Source organism: Melospiza melodia, chromosome 1 (assembly GCF_035770615.1).
Source record: "Melospiza melodia melodia isolate bMelMel2 chromosome 1, bMelMel2.pri, whole genome shotgun sequence".
Classification (NCBI taxonomy): Eukaryota; Metazoa; Chordata; class Aves; order Passeriformes; family Passerellidae; genus Melospiza; species Melospiza melodia.
The window spans coordinates 150,503,120-150,529,612 of NC_086194.1; the positions used below are offsets into that span (position 1 = coordinate 150,503,120).

At 34.6% G+C, this 26,493-nt stretch overlaps 2 protein-coding genes across 7 annotated transcripts in view; one reads left to right on the forward strand and one right to left on the reverse strand.

The window, feature by feature from the left end:
* LOC134426653 (cytochrome c oxidase subunit 6C) overlaps positions 1-26,493 on the forward strand; it is a 475,168-nt gene that overhangs the window by 166,753 nt on the left and 281,922 nt on the right. The window lies entirely within an intron of this gene.
* The window catches only part of VPS13B (vacuolar protein sorting 13 homolog B), a 429,375-nt gene that overhangs the window by 158,529 nt on the left and 244,353 nt on the right, over positions 1-26,493 (reverse strand). For 4 of the 6 annotated variants that reach the window (XM_063171820.1, XM_063171830.1, XM_063171802.1 and 1 more), the window contains exons 26-30: positions 26,036-26,207; positions 24,832-24,946; positions 22,085-22,226; positions 19,955-20,363; positions 14,395-14,506 (exon numbers count right to left, since the gene is read on the reverse strand). In XM_063171820.1, the coding sequence (XP_063027890.1) occupies positions 14,395-14,506; positions 19,955-20,363; positions 22,085-22,226; positions 24,832-24,946; positions 26,036-26,207 (950 nt within the window). Of the gene's footprint in view, positions 1-14,394; positions 14,507-19,954; positions 20,364-22,084; positions 22,227-22,764; positions 22,832-24,831; positions 24,947-26,035; positions 26,208-26,493 lie in introns of all 6 variants that reach the window. The other 2 variants (XM_063171844.1, XM_063171839.1) reach the window with 1 other exon arrangement.

The window sequence follows — 26,493 nt, forward strand, 5'->3', positions numbered from 1 at the left end:
AATCCACTACTATGACAATCGTGGCTCCTGACAGAGAGTGACATTAAGAGAAGGTATTCACGATCTTCAACAAAGCCATCACAGTACTCTACACACAAGTGTTTCCCTTAAATATGTCCCAGCTAGGTATTAGTCACTTTTGAGACATGTAGATGGGATAGTCAGAAACACAGTTATCTCTTCTCTGCTGCTAGACTTTTCTAATTGTGCAGCAATAAACCTTCTACAGAAGAGAATTATACTAATAACCAACCTTTTTCTAAAATATCCAAATAGACTATTTTTTTTACTAATATTTTTCAGCACAGCTTTTTTTTTTGCCAAGCTGAAGCAGACAGGTCTTCCCTTACGACTGCTTTCTAGCTTTTTCTTAAAAACAGACAACACAGAAAAACCCCTCAGTTCTTAAACTAATTGCTCAGAGATGAAAAACTGTAAAATTAGAATAACATTTCTCTAACTACTATGTGTCCTTTATTTCACCAGTTTCATCAACTGCAACTACTGAGTCATAGAGGTATTTATTTAATCACAAAACATTTTTTAAAGGACTGATATTCATTGAGCTATCATAATGCAAGAGGAGAGAGATTTGGTTTTGAAGACAGAAGAATAAATCTGGTGATGGGAAGTCAATGGTTTGTGCCTATTTTGCATGTGTGGTTTGACAGTCTCTCAAAAGGAGCAGGAAACACTGTCTTGGTTAGAATTGAGGTGACCAGTCTAACAGGATGCATGGATGTGCAGAAGAGCAGAGTCTGCCAGGTCTCCATAGGCTGCACATGAGAATGTTTGGGGCTAGGCAGAACCTTTGCCTGGCCTGCCATGGGATGCGCTTTCCTCTTTGCAAGGCTAGAACATGCCAAAGGAAAATAGGAGAGGCTCTTCTCTCTAAACTTGCTTAGTACATATCTCTAAATGACAAAATCAACCTCTTCAACAGTCTACAAATTTATCCTGTGGGCATAAAGCCAAAACGATTTTGTCAATGTAACTAATTACATAGAAAACATTTTGAGAGTATTCTGAGAATGCAAAGTTATAAAATATGGATAAAAATTAGTGATTGCAATTTTTAAACTGATATGCTACTTATGTGACTACTTAAATATTTTTATTTTGAAACCAAATAAGTACCTATACAGAGAAAAAAAAAACTCACCACCTCTTCATCCTCATTAATTACAGTGGTGGTTCCAGGTGGGTGCTACTGTAACTCCATTTGCTACCCATTTAGGAAACCTAGATTTTAGTGAACTGGGCCACAGCAAGGTCAGGACTGGCAGCAGTGCACTGATAATATAGAAGCTACTAAACACATGAAAGGAATTACAGCAGATCACACATCAAAAAATTTGGCCTTTGCTTCCTTTCTTAGTCCTATGGGCAAAAAATGCTCTACATATCCTGTGAGGTGACCAGACATATAAAAGTAGTCCCTTGCTACAAGGGTGGCAGTGCAGTAATTGCCTGCAAAGAAGCTGAAGAACTTCTGCAGTGCACTTGTCTTCTAGAGGTGTCTCTGGAACACAGTATCAATGAACCTATGGCCATAAGGTACAGTTTTAGTAAACTATGAAGTAATTTTGGTCTCTCTCAAAAAAAGTGTAAGATGAAACAAAGCTGAAGTTTGCAGCTGTGCATTTAGATGTCATCTGTTTAATTACTTCTATCATTTCATTGTTTAAATTCCTCAGCAAAAATAACAGCATGAGCAAGTCTGAACTTTCAAAAATCAGTTTTTCATTTTTATACTGTTTAATGTTTAGACAGTTTGAGGAATCTCTTTATACTTTTGAAACATTCACCCAAATTCAGGAAGCATTGTATAAATATACACTTGACAGACTGTATAAATGATAAGTTTGCACAATTCCAATGGAAGGTCTGTATGATATTTTTGGATGCCAAATGTTCCTTGAAGAAAACCAAGTGGAATATAGCTTCTCTAAATAGTGGAAGTTTGAAGAGGGGACTAGTAAAAAAGGCAAAATACAATATAACCCAAAGACTTTTATGCTTTAGTTTTGTGGTAGAAATAATTTTATCTCAGAACTTAATTCTGCCTGGTAATCAAAGGATGTTTCATTTCAGATTTTTAAATATTTTGTGTGTATTTGCTTTACCATATGACTAATATAAATAATCCTGTGATTTCCCCATTATTTTCAGCTTGAATTTCACTTTGGCTTAACTGATAAATCTAGCTAAGTGGAACAGTATCTCAGTTTTTTCAGATATTCAATAAATTCACCCAGGTGAAATTTCACTGAACACAGCCTTCATATTTGATGTGTGGAATTTCTCTAAATGGTGCAATACAACCTGGTGTAAGGAACAGGCTGGCAGGCAAACTCTCCTCAGTGCGTTTCATAAGCTGATATGGGACAGGATTTCTTTTTGCTGCTGTGTCAGTATATCAAAATCATACCTGGACATCAAAGTGTATCTGAAGCAGAAAAGAACATTACAAACAAATAAATACCAGCTTTTCCTTTACACTGAACAATGTGTATTAATGCATACTTTCAGCACGTCTATTGCAATTGGTAATGCTTATAGCATGGTCAATACAAGAAACTACTCTAAAACATGAATATTTAACTTTCTAAGTCAATTCACATTTATCTTTGGCACTGATTACATTAGTTTCTCAATGATTACATTATTTTCTTCTTCTTCTGGAATAATCATATTCATAATGGCAAGCTGGAACTATTTCTGAAATACTGTATATGATATTGTAAAATATGTCAATAACACAGTATTAAAAATAATCTTCCTTTAATTCTTCTTCCTGAAGTCCTGGCACTACTTTGTCTATTTCAATACCCCTTGAAAACTCTCCTGATATAAAACCTCACTCCACAGTAATTATGAAATACATTACCTGTCATGTTAAAGCCAGTATATTTGCTTTCTTAAAACCCCATTAGACTATTGTTAACTGACTACTGGCACCTCTAAAGTCAGTATGAATCTATGCCTAAAAAATTTACTGAAGGGGAGTTTTACTTCTAAATATGCATCTGAAGGAGGGCAAAGAGAGAAACAAAAATGATACAAATCTACTCAAAATATCCCTGTGTACTCACAATATTGACCATGAAGACTACAGATTCCAGTGTCAGGTAGTTCAGACTCTATGTTGCAGCCCAAATATTTAAATAGTGGTGATTATAAAGAAAACTTTAGAGCTTTATTTTTCTGCCTGGAGCTAAAAAAAATTAGGACACTGCACAGACACAAACACACAAACAAATACACTGCCCATCTGGAAAATAGAAAATTCCATCACCTGTAGTTTGAGTCCAGTTTAGTAAATATAATTGGATACACTCTTATGAGCTGCAGTGTGTGAAAAATACAAAATGTAGATTAAAAAAATTATTTTTAGAAAACAACTTCAGTAACATTTGCGATTACATAATATATCAGGCATTTTTTTACTAAGCCAAAAACATGGAAAATCCACCAATGAAGCTGTCTAAATACAGTGGGTTAAAAAAGATATGCCACAGAATTGCATTCTTCTGTATTTTTCTTGAATACATATATGCACATATTTATACACTTCCAACCTTGAAAAGTTTAGAATTTGCTTTGTAGTTGGATTTGCTCATCTAGAAGTTTCTTCCTGTTTCATGAAAAACTGTCACATACAATGATTAAACAATACTATTCAATAGTTAAATAATTTTGGTTGTCAGAAAGAGTTCAAACCTCTTCTGTTCCTATCCTGCAAGTACAGGGCATATCTATTTGTAGATACTCCTATGTCCTATTTGTACCACCTTCACACCCATTTATTTTTTAATGCTCAAGAACACACAATACCAGCCAGAAAACTGGAGTAGCTGTGATTTATGCCAACCATTTACAGTGAAACAGAGATGCCTGATACTATCTCTGTATTTTATTACTCTCAACATGCACTTGTGTTAGCCATTAACATACCAGTGCTGGCCATTGCCTTCTCACAGAAAAAACCAAAACCCCAGCAACAAAAATATCAGTGGGCATGAAAAATGTATTGAGAGGCTGAAGAATGGTGCATTTATCTTTGTGTCCAACAACTAATAAAGCCCATAAGATTACAAACCAACCCTTAAAAAGAAGTGATGGATTTTTTTTTGTTCTTAACAAAAAAAAAAAAAGGATAGCTTCTGAAATGCAACACAAACCCACAGCATGTGACTTTTTAATTTCTTTTTTCTTCTTTTTTCTTTATTGCAGCATAGCAAGATTTAATAGCACAGTAAGTCCTTAAATGTAACAAACACTAAGCAGGACTTTTGACCATACTTAAGGTGGTTGAGCTAAGTGAAACTATGTTGGAAAAGTCAGTTAAGAGCTAGGAACCATACTCACTTAAACAGTAAAATTTGAGTTGCTCAGGATAACAGTAACATGGATTTAATTTTGCCATGGGAGCTTGGAAGAGAATCCCATAGAGAAATATGCTAAAATAACATGTTACTATTCTGTATATTTCTGATAATCCTTTTTGTTAAATAATTGAAAACCAAAGTTGAAATACTTACAAGCATTAAATGAAAGACACTGGCAAACAGTTTTGCAAAAGAAAGAAATCTTCTGTCCAAAATGTAGTTTAAGAACTGTGGTATGAATTTGTCATAGATAAAACCCTGTGAGGGACATCAGAGAGCCCACAAGTATTTGCGGAATGAACCACAATCTGTATACAGAAGTTAACAAATGTTTCATTACAAACGGGATATGCTTCTCTCAGTAACAGAAGCACACAACTTGCCTTAGAGTTACCTTGAGATCCTGCTAGAATTAAAAATGCTACAAAGCACTTTATATGCTATTAGAAAATACTTTTCAACAAAAAGCATTTGTTGAAACCAGAGCTGATGGAAATTTTATTTACTCACAGTTATGAAGAAAACTGTATAGAATAAAGAGTTTTAAAAGATCTCCTCAGCTCTTTTAGAATAAATTATTTACTGCAGCCAAGACTTTAGATAATTTAGTTAATTTTCAGTATATAAGACAGAAAAGCAACCTTGATATATGCATTCAATCCTATATTTTAAGAACCAGTGAAGTAGAGTCTGGGAAGAAACTGTAAGGAGTTTGTGTAAAGCAAAGGAACATTACTTCAGTAATTCATACAGAGGAATCACTCTAGCTCTTAAGGTGGCATTAATTTCTAAGAGCCAGCTAATTATTTTCTCCCATGTTAACAGAAACCCAAACACCTCCCCTCATTCCCCCCTGCATTTTACAATAACAGGCACAATATAAAGCTACTTGTTGAGGAAAAAGAAAGATTAAAGGGATGTAACTTGAAGAAGTGCAAAACCTTCAATAACATTGCTTTATAACATAAAACATGAAATACAAAACACTACTCATATAAAAAATAACTCCATCTTTAGGACTACCTTTTATTTCCCAGTTTTATCTGAAAATTTTTTCATTGTATTAAAGTTGCTGAGTACATAAACTATGAAAGGTATTCTGGGATTTCTAAGTGGTATTTAATGTGTTTTTTCTTTGTCCCTGTACCCTTTCTTGTTTACCTTTTTAAACTGTTACAGTCTATTTAATAATGTTAATGTTGAATCTGAGAACTATTTAAAAATTCTTAGTACACTGCATCAAATTCTGAGCTGTTTCAAAAGGCCATATCATGATGGCAGATGAAGCTGATCCATGCCCAAGCTGATAACACACACCTTTTTGCCAGGGCTAATCCTTTTGTGCCTACACAATAAATAGGCTCAGGAGAATAATCTTACTGAAAACAATTGCTTGATGGCCCCAATATTTTTTTATTTTTTTCAGGTCCCTCAGCCTGTTCCTTATACAAAAGTATAAACAGCAACACCATGAAGCAGTAGATCTTAAAAGAGTTCAAATTTGGATTTACAATTTAAATGGGCACAAAACTCACTGCCCAATGACCATGGATAAAGTAATGTTAAAAAACTGACATGACATTCATCCCATTCTGGCAGCCCCAAGGAAGCCCAGGGCCACACTTCACTCCTTTAGTCCCTTCACTAGGCATGGATGGTCTGCACATCACTTGCTTGGATGGGAGGGTGAGAGACCTCTCTACTCAAAGAACTCTGCAAATATCTGACATGTTTTCTCTCCCCTGTGGTAAAACAAGAATTGCTTTAGGGAGGAATTAACAGTTTGGAAATATTTTCAAATGGGAGAAAGGGGCATTATTACAGTTAAGGGAAGCAGCTACAGACTAGATCTCAATGAAGGAGGTAGTTTTCAGTGCTGGTTAAAGAGATATGAGATTTCTGAGGGGTTCAGTAAAAATGTGCAAACATAGAGGAAAACAAAAAGGAAAAGAAATTATGCTTCCTAGAGAGAAGACGAAAATAACTGCAATAACCTTAGGTCTCAAGTAAAAACACCCATATGCATAACAAGTGTTTAGAATCTTAGGACTAAGAAATATCAAGGCAAGAAGTCAGGAAATTGAGCATTCACATATGTAGAACAAAAAAAAAAGTTTAAAAGGATTAGAACTAACCAAAAAACCAAAAAAGTTATTTGATTTTATTTTGATTGGCTTCATCACAGCAGAACTGCTATTTTTTTGGGAAAAAAGGAAATGGGAAAAAACATGTTAAACAGCATCTCAAACCAGCACAAATGAAAGATCCTAATCTCTCCTCCACTCAGTCACCCTAAACATATTACAGATTTCAAAACTGAGGTTGTATGAATTTCACATGGCAAGCTCTGTATATGCCCCACAGAAAATACTAATTAGTGTTAAAACATTATTTGAGACAGCAAGAAGTATCAGAAGACCAAGGAACCTCTGAGTCCAGCCTGCTGTGTTTCTCAAACTGAACCTTGACTTAGCAGAAGATACAGTAGTTAAGAACACACACAGCTGAGAAGTCTTTTTATAGAACAAAGTATAGCACATGAGCAGAGCAGAGACAGCAATGCCCTTGTGGAAGTTTTACTTTAAAACTGCTATTTACTTCTGACCTTAAGCTGTTTAATGATGGCATCATATTAAATGAAAGAAATGAGTACATGCTACAGTAAATCATATGAAGTACATAGACTTTATGGACTCCGTTTTGAAGAGATCCATCCTTGATGCCTGGCTCTTAAGTTCACAACTAAACTGTCCAACCTGAGAAATTCCTGAACCCACAATCCAGTTTAAAGGGAGCCTGGAAACCCATTCCCAATTTAGTTCTAAATCACACAGGACACAGCTAGTGACATGAACCCAGTTATGCAAACACCTCAGCCAAGCCAGAAGCAGAAGGGAAGAGCATTACAGGTAAAATGTATATTAAGTCCTCAAAACAAAGTTGAAAGTAACAATAAATCATTGAGGAAGGTCACTGGTTTTTTATATTAAAACATTTTAATATATGCACTGTTGAAGAATTACTAGACTTCAAAAATGTCTTTATCAATTCTACGTGTTTCAACTTTGATCAGTTTAAATTAATTGATTATTCCTTTGAATTCATTCTTTAATGATACGTACTTGTTTTTCTTTTCCCTCTAACATATTTAATAAGGTTTCCAAAAATGCAGTCCTGATTAACAAAAAATGGATGCTTAAATGACATAATGCCACTGCTTTTTGACAGGAATATTTCTATGAAGTAAATTTCAATTTCCTTTCTCTGAGGAACTGCACAAAGAAATTAAAACTTATTGTATGAATCAAGTTCTGGGCTACTAAATGAAAGAAAAAATATAAAGTAGGTATGTGTATGGAGAACACAGTGATTAAATTTTTCAGTTAAAGAGAAAAGTAAAGTTGTAAAAATTATTTTCTTATGAAAATATTGCATTATAAGGAAATGTATTTCAAATCTATGTATTTAGGAAAATCAGTTATGTTGAAGATTCCTGTGAACTCACAAGGAAATTTCAAGTAAAAATAAGTTTCAAGGTTAAAGCTGAACATTTTAAATGCCAAATTCCAAATATAAATTTAGCTTTGAATAGCTTTTGGTATTAGATAATTAGCAAGCCACATTTCTGAAACTAAATGGGCAGTTCCAGCTGTTATTTTACAATTAGTTTCCACTGAGAGTTTTAAATTAATAACTGCTGCAATAGCCTTAAACATGCCAATGCTAATTAGGAGTGGTGTTTGCATGTAATACTATCCATATATATGAATATCTTGCTGGGCAAAAGGTCTAAGCAGATCTTTTTTTTGCCTCTCTGTTAAACACAGAAGAAGAGAAAAATGTAAAGCAGGAAAAGACTTTACTTCCAAGCCTTAATCCAGAGAGTAGTATAGGATTCTTACAGAAGATAAAGATTATTTTCCTAAGTCTTTATAAAACTTTATGCTAAAAAAAATGTAATCAAGTACCATAGCAAAGAAAAATATTCAGAAATTACAATTACTATAAAAATTTTGATTTACACCCCTATTCAACAACTATTAATTCTAAAGATTATTAAATGCAAAAAGAAACAAGATTGTATATTCAATTTATACACAAAGAGAATCCTGTTAAAAAAAATCTTCAGAAATAAAATCATCCCTGTTTGAAATCTGAAAAAAATTAGCAAATAAATTATGCGATCAATTTCAAAATCTTTGCTGTTACAATTTTCTTTCCTTAACACAGATAGATGAGAACTTAAAAGGATGCTAACACAATCCCACTTCACAATTGATACACAATAAAATACTTACTTTTTAAAACACTAATAATTTCTTCTCTCAAATGTTTTTTCCTATATAACATCACCCTGCAGTTGCAATAATTTTGAAATTTGTGAAAAACTGCGAAAGTGATTTTACCATATACTAAAGCTGATATTTTTCCTAATTCCTTATGGTACATACAGACAATGTAATAAGTAGCTCACATTTTCCTCAAAAACTGTGTGCATACATTTTTTTCACTGATTATCTCTGTTGCCTTTATTCAGAGAAGAAGAAACCCTGGTCAGCATTAGCTAACTCCTTGTTTGCCTAGCAGATACATCTCACAGATATACTGAAAATAAAAATAGGTAAAATAGAAAATAAGTCTTAATAGAACCTTTGCAAAATAATTAACTCTTAAAAGAAAGAGTATTTTCCTCAATAAAAGGAAATATGCATATTAGGTCCATAATCTGGGAAACATTTAGCTATCTTAATGCTAATTTCTATGCAAAAACTGAAATGTTTTTAAACTGTTATTTGGTTTGAAAAGGAAGATATCAAAAAGTAACCTTTTTACACATAATAAAATTATAGAAAATCCAGGCTTTTTGAACAATAATTTCAAGGTATAGTTTTTCAAATATAAACATGTCAAAATATTTCTGAAGAGAAGATGCCTACAGATGTGGGTGCTGTTGAAAAGTTCTGAAAAGCATTTGATTTTCCAAACCACATTTGAAAGAAAAAACAGATTTCCACACAGACTGCTGGCTATGCATGCGCTTCTTTCAGAAATTCCTTGAATAATTTTTTTCCTTCCTTTCACTCCAGCACTATCACTACAGACAAAAAAAAATATTTATTACTCCTTATTTCTCTGATGGATTTTTGTAAACCAATAATGGGCATTACATGATTGTTACAAGGATGTTCTAGATGGAGTTCTTTAAAATAAAGAAAAATAGCAGCTATTCTATGAGGAAAATATCTTTGTTTTGCTATTTGCAAATGTTTGAGAGTTAAGGAGTGAAAAACAGCAAACTACAAAAATGAAAAAATTATAATAAGAAAATGCTTGCATTAATAAAAATTTAAATGAAAAAATAATAAAATCTACAGCTACCTTTTTGTAAGTAAATTCTTTACATGTACTGTTTTTGTGGGGAGAGGCATGTCTAAAGAATTTCCATTTACATTCACAAATTGGAAACAGTCTAGAGACAGCTTTATGCTTTGATCTATGAAAGATCTACACATGAAAATGACCATGGAACACTCAGACCTGTACTATTAAGCTTTGATATATGACATGAATGAAATCCTTGGATCTCAAAAATTACGAATCCAGAGCGTGGACAACAATTAGGTTCTTTATTGGCCAAGCTGAGGAAAGTTTGGGATTCTGCTTACCTAAACTCTCAGAAGTTGATAGTTTGGCATATTATTCCTGACTTTTTAAGTAAGACCTTTACACAAGAGCCTTCAATCAGCCTCCAGTCGCTGAGCTCTTTGTCAGCAATTTCATTTCTGCACTACAATATTGTAACTCAACATTATTTTACTCTATATGCTCATGGATGCTCTCTAAAACTCAATTAACTACTGTTCCATGACAGTTTGCTAAAACAACCCTGTTGGGGATGATCAGCAGTTACCTCTATAATCCATCTGAGCATTTGCACAGTATTTGGTGTAATGGGCCCCTTATCCCAAAACAGAAGTAGACTTAAACATCATCTCAATTTCAGCTTCACATTTAAGCATATCCATGCAGCTACCTCGCCTCATTTTTTCAGTCAGAGAACCAGAACTTCTGGGTCTCGTGAGCAAGTTTTGTCAACCATTTCCCTGTTGACAGTGCCTAGTTCTGCTGGTAGCTTAGTAGAACTAGTGCTATTCACTGTTCATACCCCCAACATACACACTTCTTAAAAACCCATCAGGAGTTAAAGCCCACAAAAATATAGTTCTGTCCTTCATTGTTTAGCAGAAACTTCATTTACTCTGACTGACTCCTTCACAGTTTCAATTAACTGCTCTTCCCTCCCTTTAGCCAGGCTAAGCAACTGCCTTACTTCCATTCTTATCCAAAACCCCTCCTTTATCTGCTCCCTGACCCCATCCCAAGGCCTTTTGATAATCTGATAATCTTCCAATCAACAGAACTGGCAGTTTCTTGATGGCAATGTACAGTTCTGGTAACATCTGTGGAACACAAATACAGCTGGAGCTGAAGTTTAAGAATCAGAGAATCATGAAAAACCATTACAACCAAAAAATCAACTCCTACAATTTAGTAGGGAAAAAAATAGAAAAAGACATTGTCTCTTACTGTCACCATACAGAAATGTGTCACCATACTGCTTTCAGGAGTCCTCAATTTGCTGTTATGGTGCATTTAACCTTCTTTACTATATATTAACAGCAGAACTAAAGTGGTCCATTTTCTACTGGAGAAAATACTCTAAGACTTATTTTTATACAGCATAGGAAAATTGAAGTTACAATGTCAATACATTTTTTTACAACTTCCAGTAATCATCTGAAACTATATTTGTGCCCAAATGATTGAGGCACATTGTTTTTCCAACATGCCCTTTTCAGTTTAGTTCTCTCTCCAAGTTAGCATGTAAGCTCTTTTTCCTAAGACATACTAGGGGGAGTCACTTCAGCCTACAGGCCAAAAGTGGTCTGGTTTATTTAGTATGACCTGCAGCCCCACCAGACTTACCTTCATGCACTGGTATTCCACTAATGATACGTGAGCACATTCAGCTTTTCATGTATACATTTATGGGACAAATTCAAAAGATATTTGGAAATGCTATTCCGCCTCTAGCCATGAAAATGTTTCTCAGCCTTTCCTAAAAGAACAATTTCTAAATGAGAAGCAAAAATTCTTCTTTCTCATGAAGCACTACAAAAGTGACACTAATTGCATGTGGTTGTAGTTCAGGCCTAAACAGAAGACTGTTTAAAGCAAAGTGACACCACAAATTAAGTTTGTATCCCCACTCCAGAAACACTGTAAAGACAGTGGTTCAGACAACAATTTATTTTCTTTTATTCTATTAAAAGCAGCAGAATCAAATTAGAGAAGAGAGGCTGGAAAAAGACTGAAGATGACATGTTGGCATTATTAGAATACTGCAGATGCTAATTCTTCAGCAACCAACAGGCTTCTGTAATTTATATTTTTAGAGTGCCTTACACTAGATATTGTACTACTTGTACCTCTGTTAATATTTGCTAAGAAATCTGTCACCAAGCACATGAACCACACATTGTGTGGGTTTGCTCATCTTACCACTCAATTTTTAAGCATTCTGTATTAGCTCCAGTTTTTTTTCTAGCACCATTAGCACGTTAAAAAGGGCAAATACTTTGTAAGAACTCTCATATTTAGACCCAACATTATGTGTTAATAATATCCCTCTGTTTTTTTTTCCTTGTATACAGACTGCATGTCCTGCCCACAGTACAGAACCCTTTGCCTAATTTTATTTAAAGAACCCTGGAAAACGGTGAAATTAACTTCACTTAGAACTCTAGCTGTCTCACAGCAGTGACTGTCATGTAAGACAATGAAGAGACATCTTGAACCACGCTTCTGTAAGTACACTTTGCTCTAAATCAAAGATTTTGTAATTAGAAAATGGATCTTTATATTTTTAATTTCAAAAGTATTAATTTTTATTCTTTGAAAATCTTGGAACTTGCTTAAACAGATTAAGATAGTCACCTTCTTCCCAAAATCAAAAGACTCCCCACTATCTAAAGTTCAATATTGTCCTATAAAACACTGCAAAGTAACTTGATGCTCTGCTCTGATATATCTTAGAAACAGTAAAGCTAGTATAATTGGATGATTAAAGAAGGAAAGAGAACAACAAATCATTTCATAGATGATGAGAAATTGGGGAGTGGTCACTGAAGCTGAGGAAATCACTTAAAATGTCAGAAAACTCAGAAAAAGACATAGGAAGCACAATGTTGTGAGACTGGTCACAAGATACCAGTAGTAGTCAAATGAGAGATGTCACTGGCCCAGTGCTTATTTCTACCTTACTCATTTGGTGTCATAATACCTAAAGGAGTGGAGCATATTGTATCTACATGAAAACTATGAAAACCAAATATACACTGCACAAATCGTGTCTGGAACATTTATGTATATAAAACCCAAAGGACCATAATGCATAATAATACATCAGAACCTTTGAAAAGCACTGAACGTCAACATTTCAGGTAAAGCTACACAGGCAAAGATAGAGACTCAAAAATCTAGCACAGCACAGCACAGTTAACTAGCACATTTTCAGTGATTTTAACTGTATAGGAGTTGCTTACTCACTGGTTTGTAATGTGCAAACAAGGAACATCACACAGTTCCTCACAGTGACTGAAATGACCTTACAGAAGCTGGTAATTGCAGATTCCACTTTATGATCAGGCATTTTTTGATAAAGTTTTTGTTGCTATGCGAGGAGTGGAATCTACATTTGGGTCTCTGACTCTTAAAGCAGGTATCAGATGGGCATCTCCTCAGACAGAAAGGGTAGGAGCAGGAAGAGCCTGTACAAATGTCTGGAAGATCTCTTTCATCTATGAGCACATGGAGAGCTGGATCAGGCCCTGCCACCCAAACCCACTGCTAATGCCCGCCTGCAAGACTTTTTCCATGATACAAAAGATAAAATGCTCATTTAAAAACAAAAGGGAAAAAAAAAAGAGAAAGAAAGGATAAACTACTATAACCAAACATACAAGCAAACCCATTAATTTAAATGCTTCCACATGGAAATATGAAGAAAAGGACTCTCTTACAACTTCTAAGTGATCAGAAGTGAAATTGGAGATATTTCATGGTCTCCTAAAAATCCTAGTCTTGACAAAAGTAAAACTTGCTGTCATTTTCTAGGCAGTAAATGTTTTACTGCTGGGAAAAGATTTTGATGTTTGTAATTTCTATTGAAGAGCACTATGAAGTAGTTAAAAATATTGCCACATCTGAAAAACAGACCAACGGGAAGTATAAGACACTTGTTCATCTGTATTTCTGTGACTTTTCTCACTTGGTATTATTTGCAACCCTACTTTCATGTCTGGCAACAGTGCCAACTCTACTAAGGATCATGTATTACTTTTATCATGTTGATTACATATGTTCACCAGTTTTGCTGCCTATATATGATTACTGTGGTTTGCACATACTTAGTGACACAATCCAGAGCATGACATTTTCACAGAAAATGTGTTTACTGGGAAAGAGCTCCTTAGAAGTTTGCATTCCTTTAAGCTTTGATCTACATGACATCAAGAATCCTACAGTTTGAATATATGTTTACCATTTATATTATTAAGATCTATCTCCTTCTCACTATATGGCTACTGAACACTTTGGAAGTCACAAAAAATTTCCTTTTCTCTAAGGTGAACTTAGTAGTAGCTGAATAAAAGAAAACCTCTTAAAATGTTCTCATCTGTGAGTTTAAACTTCATAGTGATTTGACATTTAAATTCTGTTATTCATCAGCACTTCACAGCAGAACTTGATTTGTCTAAATGGATTTGAAAGCCCACAAGTGAAGAAAATCAGAAAAACCTGGTTTTGAATATCAAAAGATTGTATGTGAAAAGTATTTTTACAGGCTGCACGTACCAGTTTTATTGATCAATTAACTTTTCCCAGAATGAATTTTACTGAGATCATATATGAAAAGCCAACCCCCTCCTCTGACACTTACTGATAAATGTCTTTTCTGAGCACAGCTCTACCAAGAGGGTTGTCAGCCTGAGGAGCCATAGAGACAGATCCAATCTTGAGAACCAAAGTGTCTTCTTTAATTGAGGGATTAGCTGTAGTTAGGAAAAGAGAAAATATGTGTTTGATTGAAAGTCAAATGCACATAGCAGGAACACTGGAAAACTATTTATTTAAAAAATGTTCATACGAATATTTGCTAAGGATTCAATTTTGCACAGGAGCAACATAAAATCAATAGCCCTGCTGTGATACATAAAGACAAAACTATTGTAATTTAATTTCCTCAGAGTTTTATCACACCACTGAGTCCTGGTCTGTGACTTCTCATTCTCTCTGACACTTTTGGGGGGGTTATTTCAAAATGACTTCAGACATTTTATGACATATTCTTTGTGATCTGTTTGTTTCTCCAATAACTATTTGCTGAAATATCAGCATGTAAACCACTCTGAATTGTGCACCCTTTTTATTATGGGCCTATATCTTTAGATGTAAAACATTACAGGATACCACAGTATAACCATCCTGGTAGCATTTGGAATCGGCTGCAACGCACATGGAAAGTTCAAACACAAGGACTGAAACAAGAGAATCTGAAATCTGACACATATACACAGAACAAGATGTAATGCTGGACAGTAAATTTCACATCAGGAACAAAATTAATCCAAGAAGAAAAAAAATCTCTGCTTTCCACTTATCTCCATAATTTTCAAATTTCAGCCACATGTAAAGTTTCTCAGTTTTAAAAGCAGTGGTCATATTAGACAAAAACCAAAGTTCTGCCCAGAAATAAAATAGCACCATATTTTTTGTAGAAAGCTAACTCTGTCAGCAGGCACAAACAAAGACTTGGATAAGGCTGTGCTCAGAAGACTCCATATTAACTAGGAAACTTGGGCAGGTGTGAAACAAGTTCAAAGAGTTCATCGTCTGAAGGTTCACTGCAAAACCTGTGCGAGATGTAACAAGGATGGAACGACATAACACCTGCTCCCACATCCAAGGAAGTTCTGCAAGACTCTCATATATGAGTTTTGAAAACAAGATTGCAGTAGAAGGTAGTTTAAATATTTTACTGAAGTGTGAAGTGTTTGGTGTGGTAAGACCCAGCAAAATCTATAATCTTAAAAAAATGGTTTTTTCAGACCCAGTAATGTCTTGGTGAAAGAGACACCATGCTTTACAGCTAAACACGTATAAAGACAAGTATATTTTCTGAACAGATCTAAGAAATCACAGAAATTCTACAATATTTTCAAACTATTGAAGGGGTACCTCAGTAAATACATGGCAAAGTGGGAACACAAGCTCTGATACACAAGTGTGTTAGCACACAAGCCATCTATGTAAAAGAACCTCGTGTGCTTACAAAATAAAGACAAATCCTTTAGTCCCCCCAAAGCAAAACAAAACTAATTACATATGGTTTGGTTGCAATAAATAAGACACAAGAGTTAAGCTGATGAAAAACTCAATTTTTTGACTAAATCTGAACTTATATTTTCAAAAAGTAGTAAGGCACTGTACTAAGTACTAGAATACTGCCACTGTACACTTAGGTGTTGGGTATTTGCTTTCCAATACTCACAGAAGAAAATAGAGTGATGGTATTAAACAAATATCTGATTATAACTGCAACTCAATTAGATGGCAGATGCCTTATTCTTGGGAAATGACTCTTAAAATATATCTTAGGCTAAGAATTTTAATTTTTATCTTACACTTAGAAAAGCAAATTAAGCAGAGGGCTACCCATAACAGTCTCTGTTGTGTAAGTATTTTAAGAGATTTTTTTCAAGGCTGGGCATGGACCTTTTGTGTACAGTTTACTGTAGGTCAATAAATAAGCCAATCTTAAATCAGAAAGAATCACAGACATTATTATTATCAGCTGGTTTCTAAAAGATCATATGAATTCATATCTCCATTCATTAACCACACTCTTCAAAATATGGGAGTAATGTAGTAAACAATCATGGTCATTGCAGATATTTAAAAATTTGAGGGGAAAAACATCTCTGCTACATTTTAAAAACATACTTACAATTTAAGTATATTTACAATATAATACTGTACATACATTATACTTACAATTTAAGTACAATCTAGGAAAATCTTACAGACTCAAGTGTGAAGATGTTCACAATCTCATTTGGTTTTATTCACTCATTTCAGTCATCTTGTTGCTGAGCTAAATATATTATGCTCTTTTAATCCTTCCTTTTAAGCCTCTTTCTCTAGCACTTAACATTTTTGATACTTTTCAGCACCCTCTCTACTTTTATCAATATCCAGTTTTACAACAGAAGGCAAATTGGACATGATATTCCAGCATCTGCCATATGCAGAAGTACAGCTACCTCCCTCGTTTCTTTTCCCTCAGTCCACTGTGACCCACAAGCTGTTTCAGCCACTGTTTCCCAGGATAGTCTCCCCAGTCCTGAAGACCCAGTCTGTGTAAATCTTCCTTGATTTATAACTTCAGCTTTAGAAGATTTACTGTACTTTCTACAAGCAGTATGCAAGCACAGTAACCCAGATGCTTGGCCTCAGGAAATGCTTTCCAACATTTGCTGATGATAGCAGCAATGGTTTTATATTTACTTTCAGACTATTAAACACCAATTTCATTTATTATTGCCAATTGATGAGTTTTTGTGGTTTATTTTTAGATTCCTGGTTAGCCATTTTAATTCATTTAACATTTCCACAGAGAGAGTGCGGGGATGTATTTAAATTAAATACCATGAGACAAAATGTCAGACTCTCTTGAAAAGTCTAAGCATATCAAATCTTTGCAAAAGTTTTATCAACTAAGAATTGAAACCACAATGAAGAATGGAAATCAGATGTTTTTTTAACATCTAATTTCCCATGAAACCATATTTATTATCATGTAAAAATTATGTAATTTTTTATTAACTGAATCATGTAATATTTTTTCCTTTATGTTCTCCGAGGGCGAACAATAAAACTACCTGTCTTAATTTTATTTGAACATTACACTTTTCATTTTACTAGACAAACCTTCAGCTGTCTAAAATCTGTTTTTTCAAGGTGTGTTAAAAATTAGCCTCAGAAGACCAAGATCTCTGAGCACAACTTACTCAGCCTGACTGATTTGAAACTTTAATAGTAAGTGAGGAGGATGTTACAGACCATATGTTATGACAGACTTCAAAGTAGAGAGTCATGCTCATGTGACAAGAATATATCACTTCTACAAATGCAGGACATACATTTATTCAGTGTGCTGCCTTTTCTTTTTCACTATCAACAAATTCATCATGTCCTTTATAGTGATTCCTGATATTTTGCTCCTAGTACGTACAAGAAAGAGTTGATATTGTCCTCAAACCAGCCAGATGTGGATTTTTTCTGTGTTTACAACTTCTTATCAGTTTTTTGCAATTTACAATTTTTACTTATAGTCTTCTGCTATGCAGTAATTCTTGTTCCTACTTGTCATATATTGCTTTCATATATTTAGTTACCTTTACTTCATGGCTGAGTAAGTGAGGACTGTTGGCCAGAGCTTGAAACACCACCTGATGTGTTAACAAGTCAAACTCAGAGAAAGCAGCATTGCTTATTGCCAAGGACAGAATGCTGCCCTCAAATCTACCACAAAAAGAAATGTTAATTGGTGCTGCTGCAGAAACTGTGAAACTAAAATACTATAAAATTGTGTGGGTGTAGTCATGCATGCATGTATGCAAATTCCTCAGAAGAAGAAACATGATTTTGATTATTTCAGTGTTTGTCCACCACAGTTCATTGCAGAAGTTGCAAGTTGCAAGTAAACAACAGATTTCCTTTTTTTATTTTAACTATACATGTAAAGCCACAATTACTTGTGGAGTTTGGGAGAAGGACAGTTTTTGTAGCTATCAGTATGCACAGGGTATGAACAGCAGACAACTGACTAGAAGAGAAACTGAAATAATTTTTCTGCTTTTACTGCAGTGATGACAAATTGAAACACACAAGTCTTATTGGATGGAAAATCTCTCATAGTCAATAAATGATGAATGAGGATCTTATGGAGCCATATCTCCAGAACATTTAACACTCTTCTGACCTAACACAAAGGAGATGTGGGCCTTATTCAACTCTGGCTCCTTATTGTTTCTGATTTCTATTGTTCTTGCAGACAATAAGCAGGAGAAGAGAGAAGTAGTTTATTTCATGTTCATAAACAAATGAGACTCTGGGAAAATCTGGGGTGAAAGAAGAAATGAAAGAACAGTATCAATTTTTGTAGTGATGCTACTTCAGAATTTTCCAGTGGAAGAGTGTACCTGGCTTTCTTATTAACTAGGATAATCATCAGTATTTTGCTTTAAAAGCATAGTTTTTCTTCCTACGTTGCCATTAACCATGGCAATTCTGTTCCTTGCAGGCATTTTTAAGCAAGAAACAGCAAAAAGACGAAGTTTTTTTTTTTTTTAATTTCTTTTTAATGAAGTATACAGTTACAGAGCTACAAAAACCATACTTTTACAAAAGATTTCCTTGACAGCATGCCCTAGAACTCCCTTCCAACTAGAATCATAATTCTTTCTTGCCAAGACAGCTAGTCTAATTTTATCTTCCTGTGTTTTCAGCAATCCCACTTGGAAAATTGTAGAGGATGCTGGCAAAAAACTGATCTGTGCAAATTCTCACTGCGTGCATTTCTTGCAATTAGGTTATGAGAAAAATCTAAAGACTATACTCTTAGGATTATATTGTGTGTTGTATATAATGGTAAAAAAATGCTCTATACCTACTGAACTGGTGTAAATACATCTTGATATTAGTAAAACAACTTTTTTTAATCTCTAGAAGAATTGTGAGAAGTGAATGTACTCCTATTAGCTGTTACATGGTCTAATTTAACAATCAGCATCTCTGTTTATATATAAAGACTGTAACAGGGATGGAAATATATTTTTATATACAAAGGGAAAACAATATCTTACAGAACAAGTATTATCTATCAATCAAATAGCTATTTATGAACATCTTACCCTACCTAAACTCTGTAAATACCTGAAAGCCTCTTGCACAAGAGAGCTGGAATAGCTTCAACTAAAATGCTAAACTGCATAATCTATTGGGCATCATCCATAAGGTACATTTTAATAATATTTTCCAAACTAAACTATCTACTTGCTTTACTACCACATGGTTTTCCAGTTGTCAATGTCCACAAGAGCTACGGCTCCCTGCTTACACTCCACTGCTTGGACAGGTGTCTGTGGAACACTGCACAGTGTTGCGTAAGCTGACACGGAATCACCACTGCAGAAGTGGGTTAAACTCTCTGTCCACAATTTTTGACCATTCTTTCTAAGCAAACTCTATAGGTACCAAAACAAGGATCAAATAAAGAGCTAAAAGGAAATTTACAGCAAATGTGCAGAAGAAGTAGCATGAATGTTAGATGTTTCCTAACTCCGACCTTTAAAACTGAAGCAATGGTCAGTGATTTAAGTAAGAGTATTTGTCTACAATACTGAACAGCAAAAAATCTCAAAAATAAAATACTGTACCTTCTACAATATGATGATCTTCCTCATTTTTGGGGAAGAAGACTCTCATTACACCTGTGTTGATATAAATCAGAGGCAGGTTGCGGGAAGTCAGAGTGTGAGTCCGCATTGGTTGACCCGGTGACTTCCTTTTCTCCTTCTGATTCCTTGGCAACCTGGCTTGAAAAATGCTTGCAATTGCATTTAGCAAAGGAAAACAGAGGACCACATCAAAGGCCTGAGCAGAGAGAAGGATCTCATGGAGAAAATGAGGAGAACCATCAGTGTGACCTTCTGACAGCTTATGGAATGTTCTTCGTTCATTTCTTGATATCAGTTTGTGCCGGACATTTTTTGTCACAGCTTTGGTGTAAGTGAGAGAAAGAAATCCATGTTGCTGGTGTGAACCATCTAAAAGTTTTGCAGTTGTCTGTTTCAAGGAAAAATAAATAAATAAATAAACTGCTGCAAAAATCTACATGCAACATTCATAAATTACCATATTTCTGGTTATTTAGGATTCTGTATTTTTAGTAGCTTTCTACAGTCATCTAACAGTAAAAAAAAAAACCAAAACACCTTTCATTTCAGTTTTTCCACACTTCTCTGCATTGGGTCATCTAAAACCACAGATTTCTGAACATATTGTTCTTTTCTAATTACGTATGTTTCACGAAACTCACATCTAATCAGGAAAAAAACCCCCATTTATTCAAGAAACTAAATTTGCCAAATCTTTCTGTTATTTTTTTAACACAGTTACATATTTTGATTCTTCCTTCATTTAAAACATTTGCAGATCTCACTCCCTTTGCATTGTTCCTTCTGTATGTGCAGACACCACAGCTTTTAAAATATCATTTGGGTACTAAGACAGCTTCACCCCAGTTCCATGTGGGTGTATAAACCACCCATAGTCACCTAAAAAGTACTGAACTGGTTTTGCCTCATCACTTCAGAGTATTTAATGAAAAATGCTGTGTCACATACTAAAGCACATAATTTCATTAGACATTGTGCTGTGCTTTAAAAATACCAGATTCCTTTACTTAAGACAGATTTGTCTGGCTAAAGCTGACAATTAAATCCTTAGCTCCCCCAAGATGAATAGGAGAGCTTATATGTTACCTTTGAAAGATTTTATTCATTTTTATAAATGGAAAAATGTAAAAAAAATATTTTAACAATGTAATAAACGTTGACAGAATTCTTTAAGATTATTTAAATATCAGTTTAATCATGTAAGGACAAAAAAAGCAACTATGTTTTGCAAATAGCTGCTTCCTTCAGCATGTTAAATTTGACAGAAATCAATTTAATAAAATTTAAACATTGTTAGCAGAAGAACATCTCTTTCTTAAATACACAGGATACATAGTTTAAATGGTGGAAAACTGGAAGATTTTAAAATTAAATTAATTAAAACAAATTGGTAAATTTATTTACTATAAGAATTGAAACAAACAGAATAAGAGAAAGTATTTCCAATTGATTTTCATGATGAGAATAAATCAGACCATCCAGAACTTTCACTAACATCAAGTAATTTCATAGACCCACAGATAAAGAGGTCAATGTCATAACACATGAAGTTCTTCAAGGATAAAGAGGCAAGAAGAAAATTACTTAAATATCTCACATTGAGATATTCTGAATCAGCTAGTAATCTTCCAAGCATTTAAAAGGAAGACTCAATTATGGAATTACTATTGTTGCATTATATAATTAGAGAAGCAATTTTATAAGGCTGCATAAAGGTATAGTGCAGTAATACCAAGTACTTAAATCCCTAAGTAGATATCAGAATTACACTAAAAAATGCAGCATTTAGTACTGGCTTTTACATATTTGGCCTTCAACATACTGTGTGTGCTCACTTCTAATTTAAATGAATCTCACTGATTTCAGTGGTCTGTTGTTATGTACAAGGTTGTGAACCATCAACCCTCATTCCCCTATCTACTAAAAAATGACAACTATTACTAAAGGATGAGGTGGAAATAACACAAGTTACATAATCAATATCACCAAGAAATATGCTCAGTACAAAAAAAAAATTAGATGACAAGAAATTTAAGAGTTTTTTTCTCTTTCTTTGTTGGCATTTATTAGTGAAAGTTCTGTATTCAAAAATTTTAAAAATATTCTTACAGAAGGAAAGAAGCCAGAGCAGTTACTGAAAGGATCCTGCTTGCTGATAGGTCGAACCAACAAGGTACGTCTGTTCAGCTTGTCAGTACAGGAAAGGAACACACCTCCATATTGCCCCAGAGACCAAGAATCTTCCCCAAGGCTGGAGGTAATGATCGAGGCATGGAAGATAGGAAGAAGAAAAAGAAACAAAAAAGTTGCTGTAAGCAAAAAAAAATTGTTTACATTTAACTTGCATAATTTCGATGTAATTGCAAGATACCTATGCCATATCTTTCCCTAGAAAGCTGAAACTCAATCAGATCAAACAACCAAAAAAAAGAGATTAAAAAAAGTAACTGTAAAATTTTATATGAAAGGACAACCTACAGCAAGAGGTCAAGACACATGAGAATAAAAGTATAGTAAAATCTGGTGTGTAGAGACTTACCCTGGATTTTCAGCAGACAGCTTTAACAGAATGAGGAGAAAGATTACAAGAACGAAGATACTGCGAATGCAAATCTGTATTCATATGTTACAAAATTGGTATTATTTTAAAAAGTTAGTTTCTAAGTATTAAAATGTGCCTTGTACAGTTCTTGTAACCATTCTTTTTAATACATAGGAGAATAAAGTGAAGTAATTTGCTTAAGAAGACTTATTCAGGTAAGCGCCTTAGTTTACTACAGAAATCTCACCAAAAGTTTTTCTCTGCATTGTAGAAAAATTCCTTCAAAATGTCCTGACTGCCAATCTCCCCCTGGCCTGGAAGACAGAAAGTGAACCTTATCTATTCTCTCCTTTAGTTTTAGTCCACAGAGATTTGCACATAGGAAAGGTACTCCAAATAGATTGGAAAATATAAATGAGAACAGCGACAATTTTGTCAAGTGGAGTAAGTTTTGAGTTTGTTGGGGTTTCTTAGGGATTTTTTTTTTGCTTGTTTGTTTCCCCTAAAGTTTGTTAAGATATTTCAAATATCTCTCGGGACTTCACAGAGTCATAGAATATCTTGGTTTGGAAGAAACCCACAAGGATCATCGAGTGCAACTCATGGCCCTGCTCAGCACCATCCCCAGGAGCCACACCATGTCCTCAAGATGTCCAAATGCTTCTTCAACCCTGTCAGGCTTGGTGCTGTGACCACTTCCCTGGGGAGCTGTTCCAGTGCCCAAGCAGCCTCTGGGTGAAGAATCTTTTTTTGATATCCAACCTAAATCTCCCCTGGCACAGCTTCATTCTGTTCCCTCTGGTCCTGTCACTGGATACCAGAGAGAAGAGATCAGATCTGCCCCTTCTCTTCCCTTCATGAGGAAGTTGTAGACAGCAATGAGGTCTCCCCTCAGTGTCCTCTTCTCCAGGCTGGACAGAGCAAGTGACCTCAAATGCTGCTCACATGGCTTCTCTTCAAGGCCCTTCACCCTCTTTGTTGCCCTCCTTTGGATGCTGTCTAGTAGTTTAATAACTTTCTTGTATTGTGGTGCCCAAAACTTCACACAATATTCAAGGCGAAGCTGCCCAGGGCAGAGCAGGGCAGGACAATCCCCACCCTTGCCCAGCTCATGATGCCGTGACTGATGCCCCCCAGGACATGCTCAGCACTCCTGCATGGTGACATGATTATAAAAGATTTTAAAAAAATACAAATTTTAATTAGAAAATATTATATTATATTATATTATATACAAACAATAACTACATTTGTAATGTAGGCAACCAGAAAGGAATCAAAATAATTTTTAAGGTAGCTCATCAGGAATAAAATCATAAAGAAACAATGGTAACATTGCTAAGTTAATATGAAATCACCTTCCTATTGTACACAGGGAGCAATAAGCATTCAATAAGACCTTGCAGACATTGGTTCCCAAGTCAAAACAATTTATGCTCCTAAATATTTTAGTTATTTTCAATGCCAACAGCCATGCTGAAGCTCTCAACTATGTTTTTCCACTCAAAGAGTAATGTAACTATTCTATTTTCTCTTAATCTCTTAATTCCTAATGGAATTTGTTGATCTCTAATGGCAAATACTACCCTAGGCAATCAAAGCCTGCACAGGCTCTCTCCCTGTCAAGACTGGTGTGTTCATGGCCAACACAAACTAGAAGATGGCACATGCCATTCTACAGAGCTGTGTGCCTGGGTGCCAAGTGACACAGTCACCCTGGTGCAGCAAATGATCCAGACAGCAGGCCTTGCAGAGTGGGAAGGCTGAATACACACAATATTGATGATGCGCTGCTTGAGATTAATTACTGAAGTTTTACTCAGGTGTCTGCACAGCACTGTGCCATGTGACACAGCAGAGAACATCAGCTCAGCTCTCCTCATTACATTAACTGCTGCTTTGCCACAGCAACAGATGTCTCTGAAAAATGGAGTTGTTCCTCTTCAGCATGCAAGAGTAATATAGTATAAAGCATTAAGCAATGGCACTTGCTAACACAACATGAACCAATATTTCAGGAATTTCCCATTCTAAAGTTAAGCTAAACTCTTTTCTTTTAATGGATCAAGAGAGCAGTAAGTGTGACAAAACCACTCTCCTAAATTTGCAATGATTTCTATGTATTTCTTTGGAATTAGATCTAATTCTGAGGAAACACAATTGTGATTTTTATTACTTAAAAGGTTAAAATAATTTAACTGAAATTGAATATCTACCTTAAATTAAGTTAAGAATTAAGAAGGAAAAAAACCAAAACACCACCTGTCTTTGTCTTTCAGCCTGAAATCAAAGCATCACAATACGCAGGAATTACCTGTTTCTGTAATGGTCAATATTGAAGCTTTCTATTTTACATTTGATTTTGGTGTAGACATCTTGCATATCCACTGAGGCACTGAGATCCTCTAATTCACTGACAATGCAGACTTCTGCAATAGTAAAAAAAATAAAATTATTAGTTATTAATCTGAAACTTGAAGGATTTTAAACATGAAATATATCTGAGATGTTACATTTTGTAAATAGGATGATGCTATTTCTACTCAGAGTTTTCTCATAAAGCACTTTTTGATTCAAGTGCCACACTAGAATCCAAACCTTTCTATACAAATATATTGAGAAATATATATAAGGGGCTTCTAGTTTAGGTATTTATAGCATAATTCCCAGGGGTGAAAAAAAGAAAAAAATATTTGCCAAGATATTTACTCTAATTATTCTAAAATTTTCTTTCTCTTATGCAATTAGTTTTTTTTTAAATCAAAGCTTCCAGTAAATTTCTTGAAAACTAGCCTTAAAAATGAGTCACTTTATTTTTTCACATTTCTATGGGCAATAATGTTAATAGATAAGCAGCAGTATTTCCTAGGAAAAAAAAAATAGTGAAGTCCTGCAGTTTATGGAATCTGAGTTCCTTTCAAACAATTACTCTTGAATGATAATTCAACTACATCTCAAAGAGAAAAAAAGATAAGCTGTGCACAACACATATTTTACTTTTTAACACAGAAATTGAAACTTCTCCTCTGAACCCTGCATTAAACTTCCTTTAAACTTCCTTTGACTTTAATGACTATATTATAGTGATCATATTAAATTGAAATTTGAAATTACCACTATTAACTAGAATGGACTATATATGGACATACACAAAATATATGACTAAATCATATAAAAATGAAGCATGATTGGTTCTAAGGCAATAAATGCAGCACTCTACGGACATTAACTAACTTATTTCCAATTTAACTTAATCATCTGTCAACATGGAGGGTAAAGTTTATGTCAAAGAACAACACTGAATTTTAATTTGCATGCAGTAACCCAACTATGTTTTGTTGCTGTTATTTAAAATACAGCTCCAACCCATTATTTCTGTGTTACAGTGTTCAGTAATATTGATACAAGCTCTGAATAGATAATACTGTGCTGTAAAATAGGGTGTGCTATTTAAAACAGTACATCAGGAATTCAAATGGAATTTAAAAGAGTACATTAGGCAGAATAATGCAAAATACCTGTGCCGTTATTTCTAGGATCAGGAGCAAACAATTTTACAGTAATTTTTGGCAACATCCACTGCATCCATAGGCTGACACGTCCACTTGAAACTCCAATATTACTTGTTGTTTGTTCCAATGTAATGGAGTCTGAGAATGGAGAATCATCACCACCCTGAAGAGAATCACCCTACAAAACAAAAGCAATAGCTGAGGAAAAAAGAAGCATTGCTTTTCACCACTTCTGGGGTTTTTTTTCTATCTCAACTGATATGGATGCACAAACTATAGAAATACAGATTCCCAACCAGTATATTTGATTTAAGCTATTTGTAACACCAGGAAAAGATAAACCAAGTATTTTTCTCTTTTCTCTGGTAGAGACAACAGACTATGGCAAAGACAGAATGGTGAAACTGTAAGGTTTTATGACAGGTCTCCTTGGCATAGCAGACTTGCCTTATTAATGCTACACT